This window comes from Pezoporus wallicus, unplaced genomic scaffold (assembly GCF_028554395.1).
Source record: "Pezoporus wallicus isolate ANWC-B61680 ecotype Strahan unplaced genomic scaffold, APGP_CSIRO_Pwel_v1 contig_3847, whole genome shotgun sequence".
NCBI classification, from domain to species: domain Eukaryota; kingdom Metazoa; phylum Chordata; class Aves; order Psittaciformes; family Psittacidae; genus Pezoporus; species Pezoporus wallicus.
The window spans coordinates 4,754,614-4,772,924 of record NW_026639842.1 but is presented as its reverse complement, the minus strand read 5'-3'; the positions used below and the strand labels follow the sequence as shown (position 1 = coordinate 4,772,924).

Here is an 18,311-nt window from a genome sequence, read left to right as displayed (position 1 = left end):
TTATAATATAGTTTGCTCCATTGGTAGAAATTACAGCTGTTCAATTAAAAAAAGAATGGTTTATAACAGTATACAGTTTTCCTCTAAATACTTCCATTGCTCTTAATTATAGAGATACTAGTGCCATCAAAGCGAAAAAACTGCCAGGAAATAACGTTATGCTTTATGTGTCATAGACTCCCTTAGTAAATGTACATACTTCTGGTCCAGTACCAATTCCCACCTGGTCTCATTCAGACTAGAATTCTTTTTCAACACTACAAGGTTCTGTGGGTTTTAATGTTATTATGTGTAACAGGCTTCTTAGCCTCTTTAAGGAGTAAGGTACAATTACTTGACACTTTTTGTTTCATATATGGCATACAGTTAAACAAAGCACAGTCCTATTTCTTCATAATGCTTTTCCTAATGACAGGCCAAGGAGGTTTTGCTATATTTATTCTTATTTAGTTACAGCTAAACTAGGACTAGAGTAATTTCCTGCAAGCTTTTTCTCATGATGTTTACAGTAATACGGGGAAATTCTATTCCTTTATCAATAGTAAAACCACACTGAAATAACAATTGGAACTAGTGAAGGGGAAATAATTTGGACCAACAAAAAAGACATGGGCCTGGAGAAAAAGCAGGAGCCAGTCTGAGATTGAGACTCATGTTTTGGTCCTGCAGTATGCTCTGGACAGCACATTGGAAAATGGCTGTAAATCCACAGCGAGATTACAAATCCTAACACAGCGGCAAGTCAACTTCGCTGTGGTTCCTAGGCTTAATAATCATAACCACCTAGAAAGAAGCTCTTCAAGAACAGGCGGCTCAGCTAACTCATGTGAACAACCCAGTAGCATTCGAAAGATTGTTCAGATGGTTTAAACTATCACTGTTTTCTAAAACTAATTTTATCTGATGGCATGGAAATCTGAGCATCAGAAGATCATCTTAATTCTGTGGTAGTGTTAAGATAACAATGCTGTTACAGTACCAGGAGGAATACTTTACTAAAAAACACCCATAAGGCAAGAGATGGTTTACCACAAAATGGATTTATTTCAATTAAAGGAATTTAGCTGAAGGCTGAAAAACACTGAACTGTTGTGTAAGACTTAACAGTGCACTTTCCTACTGAAACAAACTTCCAGAAGTATCAAACACAACAGGTTCACATAAGATTAAGAATGGAAGTACAACCATATGTTACTGTGATGCTCAGCTTCCAGTCTTACCAGAATCTTGAGTATTCTGACCTTTTAGTTTCTCAGATGAGTGAACATTGCTGCCAGGTCTGACCTTTACTGGGGGATTTATCCATCACAATATTTTACATCTGACAGAAAGTAAACATTCTGGAGATGCCCAAAGCATAGTGTGATGTGATGGATGTGTAATGCTAACAGTCTTCCCAATAATTCACCATCTATTTCAAGTTACTGTCATTGAAAAAAAAAAAACACCTCACCTGGTATGACATTTGGAAAACCTGAAGCTCTTACCTATTCAACATCTCAAATACATTTACATTTTGGAAAATGAGCATTTTACTTAAAAAGCCCGAAGAATGATGATAGCAACTGAACTGTCTTCTTGGATTATTTCTCTAAAAGTTTCTAGTTGCTTTCAAAGGTTTATGATTCGTCAACACATCTCCCTGGAAATACCCTACAAACAGTTACTAATACTGCTATAACAACCTGCAGTGATTGAAAAGAATAAAAAAAAAAAAACAACCAGTATTTGCTTGGATATCTGTCAGCAGTTTATTTAGATCCAGATTCAAGATTTACTCTGCAGAATCTGCTACTCTTCCCAGTTCTCTGCAAGGCAATTTCACACAGAAGCACACTGGAAGAAAACTCTTTAAAACTAAGGAAATATTACTTTATGAATTAAAACTCAGAAGTGAGAAGGCTAGATGTGGAAAAACCTGCAGCTTCATAAAAAATCTGACTAGCTTACAGATTGAATACATGAATTTTAATGGTATCTGAAGTGAGACCATATCACTGCAATATATTTACGGTGTATCAAGTTGTTTTATCAATGTGAGATGCTCCAGGAAGTATTTATTTATTTATTTCCTAACAGTTACTTTCCCTTCCCACTGTACTGAAGAGAAACATGGCTTTCTTGAATGAATACAGCAGTAACACTGAAGAAAAAACACACCAACAAAAAACCTTCCAGGCAGTGCTGATTTGGAAACATGCTACTTCATCAGTTCTTCAATTAGTACTGTTTAAAAGGGTTCTGTTTATTAATATTAATCATGACTGTGATTCATGGAGCACCCACAAGTTCATTAGTGGCAGCAGACTCTCTGCTGTCAACCACCCAGGTCAGTCCTGTAGAATGGGGACAACAATTATACAAATGAAAATAAACAATACTAATTTTCCCACATAAAGAGATGACTATCAATAGTAGCAAAGATTGCTAGAAAAAATGGCTTTCATGTAAGTTATGTCTGCATTTATCTCTGAGCGTTACGCACTCATACATGATAGGCCATTGGTCCATATTTGTGAAGATTCCTAAGATGTCTCTCTTGCACGTGGATTTGTTCCATGTTTTTAAAAAACACTCAAGGACACCTGCATTAATGGCACTGATTCATACTGATGCCTGCAATATTTATGCTCAATCTGCAACTCTGGGACAGAACTTACATTAATGGAAGTCAGTAACAAAATCTTTAGGGAGTTCAAAACTATGTTTTGCTAATGGTTTGATTTTGCCAGCTGCTGAGTACACCAATCTCTCAGCAGCAGTTTTCAGGCAACTGCCTGAAAACAAACTGATGCTGACACACTGATATGAGAACTGTTGAGTTCTAAATTCAAATATGTCTGTATGATCATTTTGAGGATGGGTGAAAACCCCAAATGAAAATCCATAATATAATTTACATTAGCAGGAAAAGCATTACTGGGACTCTTCTGATTGGAATAATCAAAACCATTTTATGACTCTGAATTTCATAAAAGAGTCTGAACTTTAAAGTTCTCATTCAAAAAAGCATGTGACCCACATCCCTAAAAAGTTTAAAAGACATGCTTAAATAAAATAACTGTTTAAAAGGGAAACTGCTACAAAACCAAATTAATGTCAATCGTCTAACACTTCCCAAGCAACACTACAGCTCAGCAAATATACCTACAACTTGTCCCATTGAACTATTTGTTCCTTTTATTCAAGTGTTATCTTTTAATGAGCACGCTTCTGAAGGCAAGGAAGATGCCTTTTTATTTCTGTACTACTCAAAGCATAATGAGGACCCGTCCTTGACTAAAATTAACCAGTATTAACTACAAAAGACTGACTAGTCTTTTTTCATAGATGTAATAATGGGATAATAATTTAAATAAATTTTTAAGTATTTTCATAGATTTTTAAAAGAACATTTCATTATTTCCTTGTTCCACATTTAAAATTTGGGGGCATTGTACTGCCATTTTCTTTCTCTTGTAGACCTTGAAGGATTACACTAAGGCTGCTGAGCATAGAAAGAAAGGAAAAAGACAGAGCCCAAGCATCTGTATTCTCATTTTCTACAACAAAGCACCAAAATGGGTCAGTCCCACCAGCAAACTGAAACCCTAGCTGAGAAAGAAGGTACAATCTTGATTTAAAAGACAGTGCTGTTTTTCTTTCATGGGCTTTCTTTGCTCTTCAGAGATCAGGTTCTCCCTGGTTTTAACACACATGCCCCCAAAATAACTTGGTATAGATAGATTATAAAATCTTGAGATGAAATGCCCAGCAACAGCATGCCACCTCAGTGTGAGCTAGTATGTCACTGCCTTAATGCTTAGAGTAACATTTAAGACAGACACCCGGGGGGAAAGGAGAAAGAAGAACATAGAGAATTTCTTTGGGTGTATTATGAAAAAAGTGTTTTCTACTCAAGTCATGCAAAAAGGAAGAAAAGGTCTTTGTGAAACACACTTCACCAGTTTGGAACGCACACTGAACAATTTCACTTCAGAGCTTTGAGTACATTATTTCACTGAATGTTACTGAATAAAGGAAACCTGCACTGGAAATTCCTTCAGGAACATAGGCCCTTTCATGTTCCTCAGCTAGGCTTTTCGGCTTTCATTGCTTGGGCTATTGCTGATTCTCTTTCTGTGCCCCTAGTCCATTTTGTCTGCTTCCTACACCTCACAGACTGCCCTTAGCATCTGCAATGCCTGTCGTCTATTCAGCATCAAAACCCTCTCAGAAATGTCTCTGTAGCAACAATCTCTCTCCCTTGATTCTAGTACCCTACTATTCAACATCTGGAGTTCAAGAAAGGCGCATTTTTCAAAGCAATCCTCTTGAAAAAACCCACAGACCGAAAACTCTAAGGCTTACTCTGCTTTCCAACTTCAGTGCCAAGGGAGCGCTCTGAGGGTGAGCTCCCACAGAGCAGCCTCCTGGCACCATAGGAGGAAACCAGCTGCAGCAGAAGAGAAAAAGGGATAGGTGAGGCTGAAAAATCAAACGTTTCCCTTTACAGGAAACCACACGAAGAGTCTTAAAGAAAGATGTGCTGCCTAAGCAACCTAAGTCTCTTCCTCATTTGCTGCTGTGCTCCAGAAATCCAGTTATTATGGGAAAGATCATTTATGTAGATTTGCTGGCCAGAAATGACATTGTGCTGCTGTTCAGGTCTGCAAAATTGCAAGGTAACCAGGCAGTGAAGTCAGAAAAACTGTATTCAGAAAACAGAAAAACCTGACCATTTATAAGAAGTCCTCTCTCACTCTGAACAAAGTTAATTACTTAAACCTAAAATGTATGTATTAGAATACACTGTTTCACTGCAACAGCTGGCAGGGGTTAAGCTCTAGCACTTTTTTCTTAGGGACCAAAGAAGCAACAAGCCACAGTTTCCCTCTAATCAGTGAGTTATAATGTGTACTGACAATACTACTTGTTATGCAGACAAACACATAGGATTGGGGTCTTTTTCATATACTTGCAAACAAACAGGTAGGGATACAAACAGCTGTTATTTCACAGAAGGCTCAGGACAAAGCTAATCAAAAGAAAAATATAAAAAAAAAAAAATGTAGTTTAAAAATGTAATCTTTTCTTCTGATTCATCTGAGAAAACAAATGCTCCTCCAAAATGTGGTTCATAAATTAAAGCCTGCCTTTCTCTTGTAAATAGAATCAACTCATCGAAGATGATATAAAAATTAACTACAGCTAAACTGGTTTCCCACAATCCTGTGCTCCTTTTTCTAATCAATAGGTCAGAATCATGATGATAACACGCTATGAAACCAGAAACTACTATTTAGACTGAAAAGCCACTTTAAAGTACTTGTTAAGACTCGAATTCCCAAAACAAGTACCCAGAAAAAGCTCCAAATCAAATACCAACATTTTTGGTGCACTGATACTCTACTGTATCTTAGCAGATAAACAGGACAGTGTGGTTTATGTCTCTCAAGAAAGAAACATCTTCTGTTTCTTGAGATGTTAATTTTTAGAAAGTGCTAAATTGGGGATGTGTCATATAGCCTTGAAGTAAGTATTTTTTCGCATTTCTAATAAGACTTTTCCACTCATAAAAATTCCAAAGACCTTAACACACTGAAGCATAGTATTAGCTTTTCTGGAATGTTAACAGTAAATATATTAAATAATAGCAGAACAAATGAAAAATTATGTATTTCTTTAAAATTAAATTTTGGATAGGCCCAAAGTCAGACAGCTTAATAATTATCAGGCTATTTTTGAAACAAGTCTTTAATTAAATAGTTTCAGCTTAATACCTCATCTTTTATCCCCTTATTTTTTTCACTGGCTGGCTGACTTGAAAAGTTACTTATTGATGATAGCATATCTCACATCAGATAAGACAAATCTGAAATACTAACCCATCCAACAAGAAAAAGCACAGATCAGCTATTCATTCAACAAGCCTCAATTAGGCTATCACAATCAACATGTATAAACATTCTCTCCTTCACTAATATACACAGACTTACTCAAGTATCAAAGTATTCATAAGAGGAACAATTACACCAGGAACATTAGGAAAATAGATGAAGTTTTCTTTCTCAACAAGTGGAAAATTCAAAATTAACATCTGTTTCAGACCTCTTTCATCAAAAGTGTTTCATCTGTACATTAGCCACATTTCTTCCACATACCACTGCCTCTCATGATCAGGCAATCCTTTCAAACTTTTAAAGACATCACTGAAGATCCACACACAAGTGTGGAGTCTTATTATACTCCAAGGTATCCATACTTTATGTGCCAAAATAATTACAAAAAAACATATGAGAAGCGTGAAGTTCTTGACTCACGTTTACTCAGTTTTAACTATTATTTAATTTTCTTAAGTACCGGGAGGGATATTGAAAAATGCATTTTATATTGTACTAGAAAATGTGGTCTATGAGACAACTGGGGAAACTGAAAACTCTCTTTTGAAAGCAGAGTCCTAAACTCCATAGTTTTAAAGGTGGTGTGTTTTGATAGGGAACAAAATTCTTTACCTATAAAAACCACAATTTTGGGTTTCTGTGTTCTGCATTTCGCTGCAGGTTAAAAAACAGAATGCACAAAATACCACTGGATAACTTGAAACCAAAAAAATCACTAAAATTTTGCAAAAGTGGCTATGGAATTAAAAATAACTACTGGACAAAAAAGCTATGTTTTTGCATAAGGCATATTAAATTACACTTTATTTGCTTTGGCTCCTAGACCCAGGTTATAGGTGAGAAGAAAACAGGAAAGGGTGAATTTTTCAATAACTCTAGTAATTTTAAATGTCAGCCTATTCCTTCTTCAGTCTGCCTGTTCTCATGTCTTTCCTGTGTCTGGTTCCTCTATTTTGATGTATATTTTTCAAACAACTCTTAAGGGACAACGATGTAAAGAAACAACAGTATGTCATGGTGAAGCTTATTTTGGTTCAAACGAAAACATACTTTAATCACTGTTCATGTGATAATATTAATGAGAATTAAGTTGTAGATCTTAAAAAGCAGGCAAATAGCTGTTCTTAAACTGCTGGACCTGCAAAAAACTGAATGCACATACAGATGCCATGGCAGCTTCTGAACCTGAACAAAGGTTTACCAAAGCTGTACTGACATCACTTACGGTGTAAAAAGGCATTCCAGCAGAATTAACACATAGTAAAGCAAAACCAGCTATGATGATTTTAAGATAGCAAAAAGCAGCATAGTTAAGAAAGAGTAAGACTGAAGCTAGAAATGTAAGAAAAAGCAGAAACCTGTACTTGCCCACATCTACTTTACTTTTCAGCAAAAACTCTGATTTCTGCTCAGTTTCCTTTGCTTAGTTTATCTTACTCTCCATTTCATACCATCTTTGCATCTTACCACAAATATCTGGAGAAACACCTTGCTGATAAAAGTCTATCTTCATAAACCCAACAATATGACAGCTCCTTTACTATGGTGATTTATGCACTGAGTAGAGCACTTACGAATTATATGAATATTTAGTTAAGTTCTAGATCAAGAAAATCACTGGAAGGTTTTTTTTCCCTGCCTATACTCAAAAGAGTTGGAGTTTTGTTTGGTTTTTGGGTTGGTTTTTTTCCAAAACTTTAAACAGAATTACTCCAAAATCCCTCAAACAAAACATTGCAGAACTCAGAAAATACAGTTATGAAATAACTGACAGCGTTTCTGATGTCATCATCACGCTGTAAGAACAGTCTGATTTAAATTCTCCAAGCCACAAACGACCTGGCTTTAGGTGACCAAAATTCAAACCATTCTGGAATAGAGTAATTAACAGAAGATAATTTACAGTGTTAAATGCTACCAAAGCTGTATGCTTAGTCAGTATGTCTTTCCTTGAAAACTTGTCATCATCAGCAGGGAAACTGCTATAAAGATCTCAAGAGTAACTGTAAAATAGCAAGAGTGAAGCTCATGGAAATCTGAAACACCTCATGTCCCCCCGCCCCACTGCTGAACTGTTACAGTATTTCTGAAACATTCTAGGTACTGAATGAAACTACTAAACTGACCAAAAGCATATGAAGTGCCTTTTAAATGAGACATGCATCCCTATTCCTGTCTTTCTCTAGCACTCTCTGCCAGAGTTCTCCAAGACAGAGCAACCCACATAAAAGGTAGAGCTGTTATTTTGGAAGAATACTTCCTGCAGTACTTCCTTCCTCAGCTGCAAGACAAAAGCAACTACAGAAAAAAAACCTCGGTAAGATAAAATCAAAGCCACTCCTAAGGAGCAGCCAGGTAGTCGCTCCCAAGCTGCAGCAATGGAGTTGAAGAGAAGCCAAGTGCCTTGTGCGTGCAAAAGTACCATAAAAAACCTCAACAGTTGAGAGAGCAACTTCTGAATACCAGAGCTGTTCATTCAGTATCATGTTATGCTTCTCCTTGAAAAACGGGCAAATGCAGGGGACTCTACCCAGCAACGGTATGAATTATGATAGATGATATTCTTTATGCATTTTTCCCTGGCTTTAAGAATTACTAGCTCTTCCAATAACGAAAAGGGAAGAGGCTTTTAGAGAACCTAGGAGCTGCAAATCCTGCATTCTCTCTCTCATATATATATATAAAAAGACACTGCTACATGCTCCATTCAGCTCTGTTGAGGCATATGAAGCCAACACCATCCCTATCTTGAGGATTCTGTCATCCAAACACAGCTCTTATGTCGACAAACATTAAAACTAGCTGAAAAATTGCTACAGCTAAATGGGCACAATTCTCCACAGAGTATGAAGTTCATAGTGCATTAAGATGTTGATGGTTATCTTTATATAAAAGGAACAACAGAAGGAAATACCCGTTTAGCAAAACCAGCTTTCAGCTTAAAGCAGCACAAGTAAACTTACATAAACCACTAAAAACATAGAGAAGTCTCCACAAGGTAAGAAATGTACTGAGGTTGAGGGGTGAAAACACATTCAAAATATGGACAAACACTTTTAAAAACCCATAATCATTTTAAATGTTCCCCGACTTTTCCATTGGTTTATTTTTTAGGATGGTAAGCATCATGCTAGAATTGAGTCTTGAGCAAAGAAATAAAAACAGTAGGTGGAAAGGGCTTTAAGAAACAGTTTGTGTGAGATACTTAATATGCAAGCCTTGTAACATTGCCCCAACTTGGAAACATCTACAAACAGCACAATCTCCTGCCTCTGGGGACAGCATTCACAGGAATGCTGCCTTAAGAAAAAATTTGTCAGAGATTGCGTTACCATGTGAAAAGGGTTTACAGGAGAGAGGAGTGTCAAAACAGCAGATTGGTCTGAGCCTGGAACAAGGCAAGATAGTATTGATTAGCTGGCCTCTGTGCAAAGCAACAACTCCTACAGTTCTCAGCAATGATAACATGCCAAATACTGCCTGCAGAAACTCAGCAGGAGCTGAAAACAGCTGCCTTGTACAGGGAGAAGATACTGCCCTGATTAACTAAAGAAAAACAAAGGAGGAGTGGGAGAAAACTACAGCAATTTTTTAGCTGTCTGGCTGCAAGAGTTTGGTCACAAAGAAACACTTGACTATTACTGGAAAAATGAAAGCTGTGAAGTAGATAAATATGCGAAGAGCTATGCAGAATTTCAAAACAAACAGAAATACGCATTTTATGCAATGGAAACAGAGTAATCCAGTATTTTGGAATGACTGCTTTAGATGTTTCATTATTCTCATGTTTTCCCCTATTCAGACTTCAAATAGATAGGAACCTCCTTCTTGGTTTCCACAATACTGTTTTGTTTTACTTTAGTGCCCTTGACAAAGTCTCCCAGACTTGTAAACTGCTTTCTACATTTTATCAGAAGAGAAAGCTGGCTGGGAAAGTTACTACTGCGCTCCTTTCTTGTGTACAGTTTGTTCAGAAGTGGTTAAAACATTATGTACTGAGTTTTCCTTCATTCCACTTCTTGAACTGAGCTACTTACATACTATGAGAAAAGGCAGCCCACCTTATTTGGGACTTTGTAGCATACAGGAGAGCTATGGCTAGAAAACGTACAGCAGACAAGTAGAGAAACAGAAATCTACTCAATACATGTAAAATAAATTATAAAGCACTATTTAAAATTAACTGAAAATATTTCAGAAACCACTCTTGTTAAAAGCTGAGCAGATGCAAGCCCCAAAGGCCTCCATTTTAAATTACAATGTCAGTAAGTTCACTCTTTCAAATAGCAAAAAGCAGCATAGTTAAGAAAGACTGAAGCTAGAAATGTAAGAAAAAGCAGAAACCTGTACTTGCCCACATCTACTTTACTTTTCAGCAAAAACTCTGATTTCTGCTCAGTTTCCTTTGCTTAGTTTATCTTACTCTCCATTTCATACCATCTTTGCATCTTACCACAAATATCTGGAGAAACACCTTGCTGATAAAAGTCTATCTTCATAAACCCAATAATATGACAGCTCCTTTACTATGGTGATTTATGTACTGAGTAGAGCACTTACGAATTATATGAATATTTAGTTAAGTTCTAGATCAAGAAAATCACTGGAAGGTTTTTTTTCCCTGCCTATACTCAAAAGAGTTGGAGTTTTGTTGGGGTTTTGGGTTGTTTTTTTCCAAAACTTTAAACAGAATTACTCCAAAATCCCACAAAAACCTATTAAAGCAGTGGGGGAAGTAACTGCCAGGTCTGGGCGTTCAGGCTCTTTAACTTACATACTTTACAAGCTCCAGAGACAAGTATGTGAATTCTTATGAATGGTGTTGAGAAAAGCAGTGACACTATGCTTGTCACCTGGATCACCAGTTCTTCCTGAGATCTTTTTAAACTTGGAGAATGGTTCCGAGAAAAGCCATGACTCTTACTTGCTGAGCTAAGCGAAGCAAAGCAATGAGATCAAACGAGTCACCTATACTAGCTACAAGGGCAAAAGCACACCTACCACCTAACTGTGTATTGCAGCTTTTCCTTTTCAGTTTTTAAAAAACAACATGATGCACAGGATTTCAAACACCTCACATATACAGATGTATGTCTGTGCACTCATTAATATTAAATGAGAGGCAAACCCAAGACTTTAAAGTCAAAGAATCCAACCATGTCTAGAGAAAAGTACATGTAACAAACTGGTCAGGTGTCTTTGCCAGGCCTCAAAAATGACTGAATCAGAAGAAAGAACAGAAAAGGAAGGGAGGAAGGAAGGGAGGAAGGGAGGGAGGGAGGGAGGGAAAGAACAAAGCAGGGTATTTTGTGAAACATGGACAGATACTCTGTAGTACTGTATTTTAAACCTTCATCAAACATGGTCCAAGAAGGAAACCAAAATGAATTAATATACATACTTCAGAATAGGTCACTGAAATACGTCCACACAAGCTTTACTAATGCAATCACAAGTTCAGTGAAGCCCAATGGACATCTCAGCTGGTTAACAGAGTAATAAGAAACACTGTCATATTCAGTTAAAACAGACTGGCAAACAATAGGCAGCCTATCTAATGAGAAACATGAATGTAACTTAGGAATTAAAGAGACCCTCAAGGTAAGAACAGCCTCAAAATGCTCTCCACAAATTAGAAGACCTAAACCAATAGACTATACTATCAAGATAAAGTTTTTTATGTCAAAAATTAATTTGTACACAAACATAAGGGAAAGAAAATGTATTTTCCCAGCTAAGGAGAGATGTCAATGCTGCAGACCGCATCACAAACCCATGTCCTGCCAGAGGGTTTTCCGAGAAGACAGAAATTCCCAACCAAGCAAACAACAACTACAAAACCCAAAGCAAATCTGGTGGCAAGTAAAGGAAACAGCATACAGCTTGTTCTTATTTAAACCATTTTTCTGTATGCCCTAAGCACATATTTGAATCTGCATTGCCAACAGTATTCAGAACATTGAAATAGGAACCTTATTTTTAAAATGCAGTTACATCACATTAGAAAGAAGCCCAAAAGCAAAGCACAAGCAGCTGCAAACATGAAAACATAAATTAATTGCTATACCTTGAATTCAAACTTCTGAAGATACCTCACATAAGTATCTCCCTTAAGCTTTTCCACTATCATACAGGATAACCAGCATCTTATACATTTTTGTGTCTTCTTTAGCTTAGTCACAACTTAAAAAGCAGTTGAAAAATTATTACCAAGCACTACAGCCTGAACTCAAGAAAATACAGGATTACCTGGGCTCCAAATCAGTTATACGTAAACTCTCTGCGCAACCCCCATGTTGCTGTTCTGCGGTCAGGAACAGAGAACTACAGAGGAGTTTGCTTCTTATTTTTGAAAACTAAAAAACACCAAACCTAAACCAGAAAAATTCCCTGGAGTGACTGTGGGGATAAAGACATCCCATTTCATCTTGCTATTCCTATAGAATCAATTACAGTTGCACTTTTACTCTGCTCTCCCTGGGAATGTCATAAGAAGGATAAAAGAGAACAACCAAACCAACACAATTCTTTGCTGGCCAACTGCTGTATTACAGCAAACAAAGTTACTCAACAGTTTCAGCAAAGACTGAATAGAAAGTATGCAGAACGGCACTTGACTGAAATTTGTCTCATCTCTGCATTGCACTGAAACATGCAACAGGGGTATCTTAAAATTGTTTACAGCATTTGAGAAGATGAGTTGAGAAGCTACAGAGCAGCACATGAAAACACAGGGCTGAAATGAGAACTATCAGACCAGAGAGATGTGGCATTCTTCAAGAATTCTTATTTAAATATTTGCATTATGAACACCTACACAAAACTGAAAACGTCCCGAGGACATGAAGGTGAGGCACCATCACCCTGAGGCACTGGGGAGGAGAAAGGTACAGAAACAGAACTGAAATAATGAAAACAGGATGGAATTCAAAAGAGCAAAATACAAGCTTCAACCACTTCAGGAAGGATTTTGGTTAGAAACAAGAATATTAAAATAAAAATGACTATAGATTGGAATAATCCAATGGCAAAATGACTGCAAGCCACCACCAGCAGCCAAAACCAAGAAGACAAAAACTACTCAGCAGTCAGATCAAAAAAAAAAAAAAAAGTAACAAATTTTGGCTGTTCTTTTGATTATTTTTGTAACTTTGACACTTTTTCACACACAGACAAAAATGTTTTTGTATCTTTAAGCTCATTTAGAACTTAACATTGTCAGTTCCATTCATTCTGAAGACTTTTATTTTGAAAGCAGATACACAGAAATCAAATTATTCAAAGCAAAGCATTCAAAATGAGTAAAAGTAGAAGGTGCAGGAAAGCTGCATTATGTGGCTTGTATTGACAGACTGATTTAAAGCAGCTTTTTAGTGCACATAATGGAGAACGTTTAGTAATACATTTACTGCACCGTTTCTTTCTTTTAATGTAATGCATGAAAAACATGAAGACTCAAGTCAAAAATAAGTCTAAGCATGATCCTGGGAAAACCAGCAAAAATTACAAATATTTGCTGATAGCATGTCTGATTAATACAGAAAAACCCTAAAATTACTCAAATAATCTACCAGACATTATTAAATAATGCCAAAAAATACAGCTACAAGTGGTAAAACCAGTGTGAAATAGGTCTTCTCATTATTTCAAAATGTTATCAGAGTATGGTTCCAGAAGCAGTCTGTCCTTTTCAAAGGTACCTACTTTCCAAAAAAAAAAATTACCATTTCAAATTAGAAGACTAGATATTTATAGATGTATTTCTATCAATATTTAAAGTAAAAACACGCTTTGTAGTAAATACTTTTTTCCTATACGAAACTGGTATGAAAGTAATTGAGACTTTTTTTTACTTATTTGAGTCATAATTTCAGAATATAAACTGACAAAAAAAGTATTTCCTCTACCTAGTGGGGCATTTACTAACCTGAAATCTACTTTTGTCTGTATTTTGTTTAGGTTAGTCTGGTACTTACACTCTAGTTACCTCAGAACTACTAATGACATATTCCATGCAAATCCATAAGCCTTTCTAATAAATTGCAACTGGAGGTTTTATCATGAAGACCTGTGCAAAGAAACCTTATTAGAGCTGTGAGCTCATGGATCTGCATGTGAATATTTTTGATCATACCTTGTATTGTGTTATCTACTATCTTTTTTCAACCCCACTCCCTGTCTTCTTACTGGTTTGAGTGTTCTTTTTACTCACTTCTGTGCTCCCTGAGACAACAGCTTTGTCCACGTTCACCGATAGCTGCTCTTCAGTCTGGCAGACTCCCAATGACCACTCCGCACAGCGGTGATGAGCCCAGCAATGACCTAATGAAGCATGAAAGGAAAAAAGCTTTCATTGTAGAACTCTGTCAAGCACTTCCAGTACACATGGAACTTAGCTGTAGTAGTAAATACTTGCCAGATAAAATGAACTGCCTCTCTTCCTCCCGTTTTTCTTGTTGCAACATTTAATGCCCTTATCATCATACACTGAATATATTGCAGTTACTATCAGACACTAAATATACTGTGATTTTCTTGTATACATAACACACCTTCCTCTTTTCTCAAAACGTTTCTAGTTTTCTGAGGCCAGATTGGATGAGGCTTTGAGCAACCTGTCTAGTGGAAGATGTCCCTGCCTATGGCAGCGGGGTTGGAAGCAGATGGTCTTTAAGGTCCCTTCCAACCCAAACCATTCTGTGATCCTATGATGCTATACCTGATTTTGCAATAACAAGTGGGCTGTACATGATGCTATGACTTTATGATTTTATGTGCAAAGTCTGTGAGAAACACAGTTACATCTAATCTCGTATTTCACTGTAGGTAATGTTTGTCTATGTATGTACTCTTAACTCAGGATTCCCAAAGATCAGATACAGATCTGCATGCCCATGTAGAACATGTTCATATAATGCCTCAGAATTCTACACAAAACTTGTAAACATTCAAAATACAGCACGAATGGAAACACCATATAAACAACTGAGAAAACTCTGTCAATACAACACACACATTATAGAGATATAATCAGAAATCCAGAATTTGGAGAATTCAACAGGTATCTCTTAAAATAAGTTTCTAATTCAATTCTGGGAAAAAACAATGTACATGATACATACTTTCAAAGAAATTCTGTGACATCTTATAGTAGATTGGAAATGATGGTTTACATTAGCTGTTGAAATTAGGTTCTTGGTCAACTTAATCATTCAGCAACAAAAAAACTCCCCCCCAAAATCTCTGTAAGGGCTTGGGAGGTCTCGTCTACAAATAACTTAAAAATCTTCAGATTAATAACTCCCTCCATCCACCCATAGTACAACAGAACTACTTAAAACCAGACTTCTGTTTGTTTTGCTTTTAATTAGACTATGAAATTACTTTCCACACTCATGAAAGAATGACGGTTATATTACTGCACAAATGTATTCCCATTTTTGCAGCAAAATATATGAGGGGACTACCAGCATCAAAGCATTTGGACATAGATGCTTTCTGAAGAAGTAATTCATTACTGAGTAAAAAGAAAAGTTCCATTAAAATGGAAGGTGACAAACCAGTTTTCTGACAGAAAACCTTCAGATACTGGAAACATGCAAGTCTGTTATGCCTCTACTGTTCTAGCAATACTGTTCTTTTAAATATTCCATTCCGTTATTGCCAGTAACCCCACCATTAGCAGCAGGAGATCAGGTAAGGCTACAGGATTAAGACTTTAAGAATTATACGAAGCTGTGAGTCATTTCTTTTTCTCCCCAGAACAGAATCATGATAGCAAAGATATTACTACCTGAACACCAGTTCGGCAATAGGTTACAGATGTTTAACCATACAAGCTGACAATGATTCTGTCCCGTACTTTGAGAGGAGACTATGCAAAAACACCACATAACACTGGCAAAAGCCTCAAAAGCATCATCAAACACTTGACAAACAGCAGAGCACAGAAAGCCAACAGCAGAAAAGCTTCACTCACTGTCACTGTAGCCACAGCACTACTACTGCATGAGAAAACAGGAGGATAGCAACATATCTTACCTGTTGGCTCAAATAAGGCTTGAACATCAATGTCATCTGGTAAGCCAACTAAACTGAGTTCATCCCAGAATTTGACAACCTGATCGTCAGAAGCAGTTTGGGTGCTTACACTTGTACATGATGCTATACTTGATCGAGATCTGTATCAGGGAGCAGAGAAACAAACTTAGAAGCTACCACATTCTTTGTTCAATTAGCTAAATACTTGTAAATGATCTAAAACTCAGGTAAAGTGAATATCAATTTTCCAAACATGATAAAATATAAATCAACATTAACAAAAGTCTTTCTTTATCATACTTCAGCATAACATTTTTCCCAATAACAAAGTTGTCAGTTAAAGTTGCTGTTTAGTAGACAAAAAAAACACGTGGTAAAACCCTCCTTTCCCCAGACTGCTCTCTTCCAATTCTTCACATTTCTTTGTTTTTGAAGTCCACTTCTGTTTGTGTCATGGTACAAGCCCAGATGGTAACTCAGTACAGTTTGATATTAAAACTTTCCCAACCCTTGGAGTGGAGAATTAGGCAAGAGCAAGCAGTCTGTGTCACTCTGGAGAAGAAGACACGCAAAAGGAAGAAAAGAGAAACGTGTAAGTGATGAGCCTCAGCTGCAGTTCAATCCGGGCAGTCTGAACAATTGGTCCAGGGTGCAGAATTAGCAGTATCCTCAAAAAAAGACTGCCATGGACAGAGGTAAAGGGCCTAGAGGTAAGGGGAAGAAAAAAGAAAAAAAAAAAAAAGGGCGGGGAAATGGTGGGAGAGAAGTGGGAGTAGGATGGTGTAAGTGAAAAATCCAGTGATACAAAGATTACTTGTGCTGATATGGGAGGATCTAGTTTACAACCTTTACAAATTCTAATCTCAACAGAAAACAATTAATAAAGCAGTTGGTAGCAAAGGTGGTGCTGCATTTTCTGTTAAGGTTCTTTGAGATTTGTTAACTCTCCCCCATTAATAAATCAGATGTACAACTTTGCTGGTACTTCACAGTTTCTGGAACTGAGACAGCACAAAACCACCTCTCTTTCCTGAGTGCTCTCCTGCTTCTAACCTCTAAAAACAGATAGTGAAAGATGACCCATCACCAATAAGCCAAGAGATACAGTAAGCACTGGGATTTTTACCGGTGATAACTGTGCCTTCCTGAAAACTACACATGCTTTACTCCAGCAGTGACATTCAGAAATATGTGAAAAAACTTTTGGGGAAAAGAGCAGCATCCCCCTTGCACCACCCAGGAAATCTCAAAAGTTTTCAGTTATTACATGGTATCTTCATGACCCGTGTCATGACAGAAGCTGAACACCAGAAAGACCCCAAAACCTGTTAGCTCTGGCACTATCAACATTAAAACTCCCCATAATGAAACCCTGCATTAACCCATTCTGCTCAGCAAACCCTGTTCCTGGACATCAGCAGCATCCAGGGGAGCCACCTCTAACATTGAGCTGTTATTCAAAACACAGGAATTTACAAGAACGTTAAGCAAAAAACTAAACCCCAACTGTCATTATTATTCACATGAAAGCTTTCTGAAAAGATTAAACCAACCAAAGAACATCCCAATCTACTCTGCAAATTCAAGCTGACTGGAAACGTTTTCCACCTTATCCCAATCTTCTGTACTTGGCCAATTTTGTAAATAGTATTCCACATGCCTACAGAACAGAGGGACTGTCTGAGGAGAGGCAGTTTTATTAGCTAAGAAATGAGACTCTTTTTCATATCAGTGTCACACAGTGTGCATTTTTACAACACCGACATACTACATAAACACAAGCCGTGTACCTGAGCAACATCAGCGAGTACAAAACACACTGAACTCTCCAGCAGTAAGCACAGCCCTAGCTCTGGATTTCAGACACATCAGCCATGGCAAGCTCGACAGAGCTAACTGAACAAGCGTTAATTAAACACTTCAATTAATCATTCTGGTCAGGTCTGAGGCACAGCAGCACAGCACAGCACAACCCAACCCAACCCGGCCCGGCCCGCACCGCCGCAGTCCCTCAGGCGGCCGCGGCCCCGCCTCACGGGCGGCCGCGGCCGCCACCGCCTCCGTCATTGTTTCTCTGCCTCGGGCGGGCCCCAAGGGCTGGCGGCGGCTCCGCGTCCGCAGGCAATCCCCGGGCTCCAACGCGCACGGCGCCTGCCGCAGGCCCGCTTCCCCCGGGGCTGCAACCCCTCGGCCGCGCGTTCACAACGCTGAGCGCAACCGCGGAGCCAGAACTGTGTACGCAGGGTAGGAGCGAGCGCAGGCTGAGTTAAAAAGGCGCTTCTCCCATCCGTCACACCTCAAAAACCACTGCCAGACACACCGTGTGTTGCCCTAAACTTCGCCGCGGAGCTGTGTATACATCCCTGCTGGTTTTCGGAACTCCTGAAA

The 18,311-nt window shown here is 37.8% G+C and overlaps 1 protein-coding gene across 20 annotated transcripts in view; it reads right to left on the bottom strand.

The window, feature by feature from the left end:
• KMT2C (lysine methyltransferase 2C) overlaps positions 1 to 18,311 on the bottom strand; it is a 194,080-nt gene that overhangs the window by 99,521 nt on the left and 76,248 nt on the right. For all 20 annotated transcript variants that reach the window (XM_057416496.1, XM_057416502.1, XM_057416497.1 and 17 more), the window contains 2 exons: positions 15,924 to 16,063; positions 14,095 to 14,204 (listed from right to left, as the gene is read on the bottom strand). In XM_057416496.1, coding sequence (XP_057272479.1) covers positions 14,095 to 14,204; positions 15,924 to 16,063 — 250 coding nt within the window. The remainder of the gene's footprint in view (positions 1 to 14,094; positions 14,205 to 15,923; positions 16,064 to 18,311) is intronic.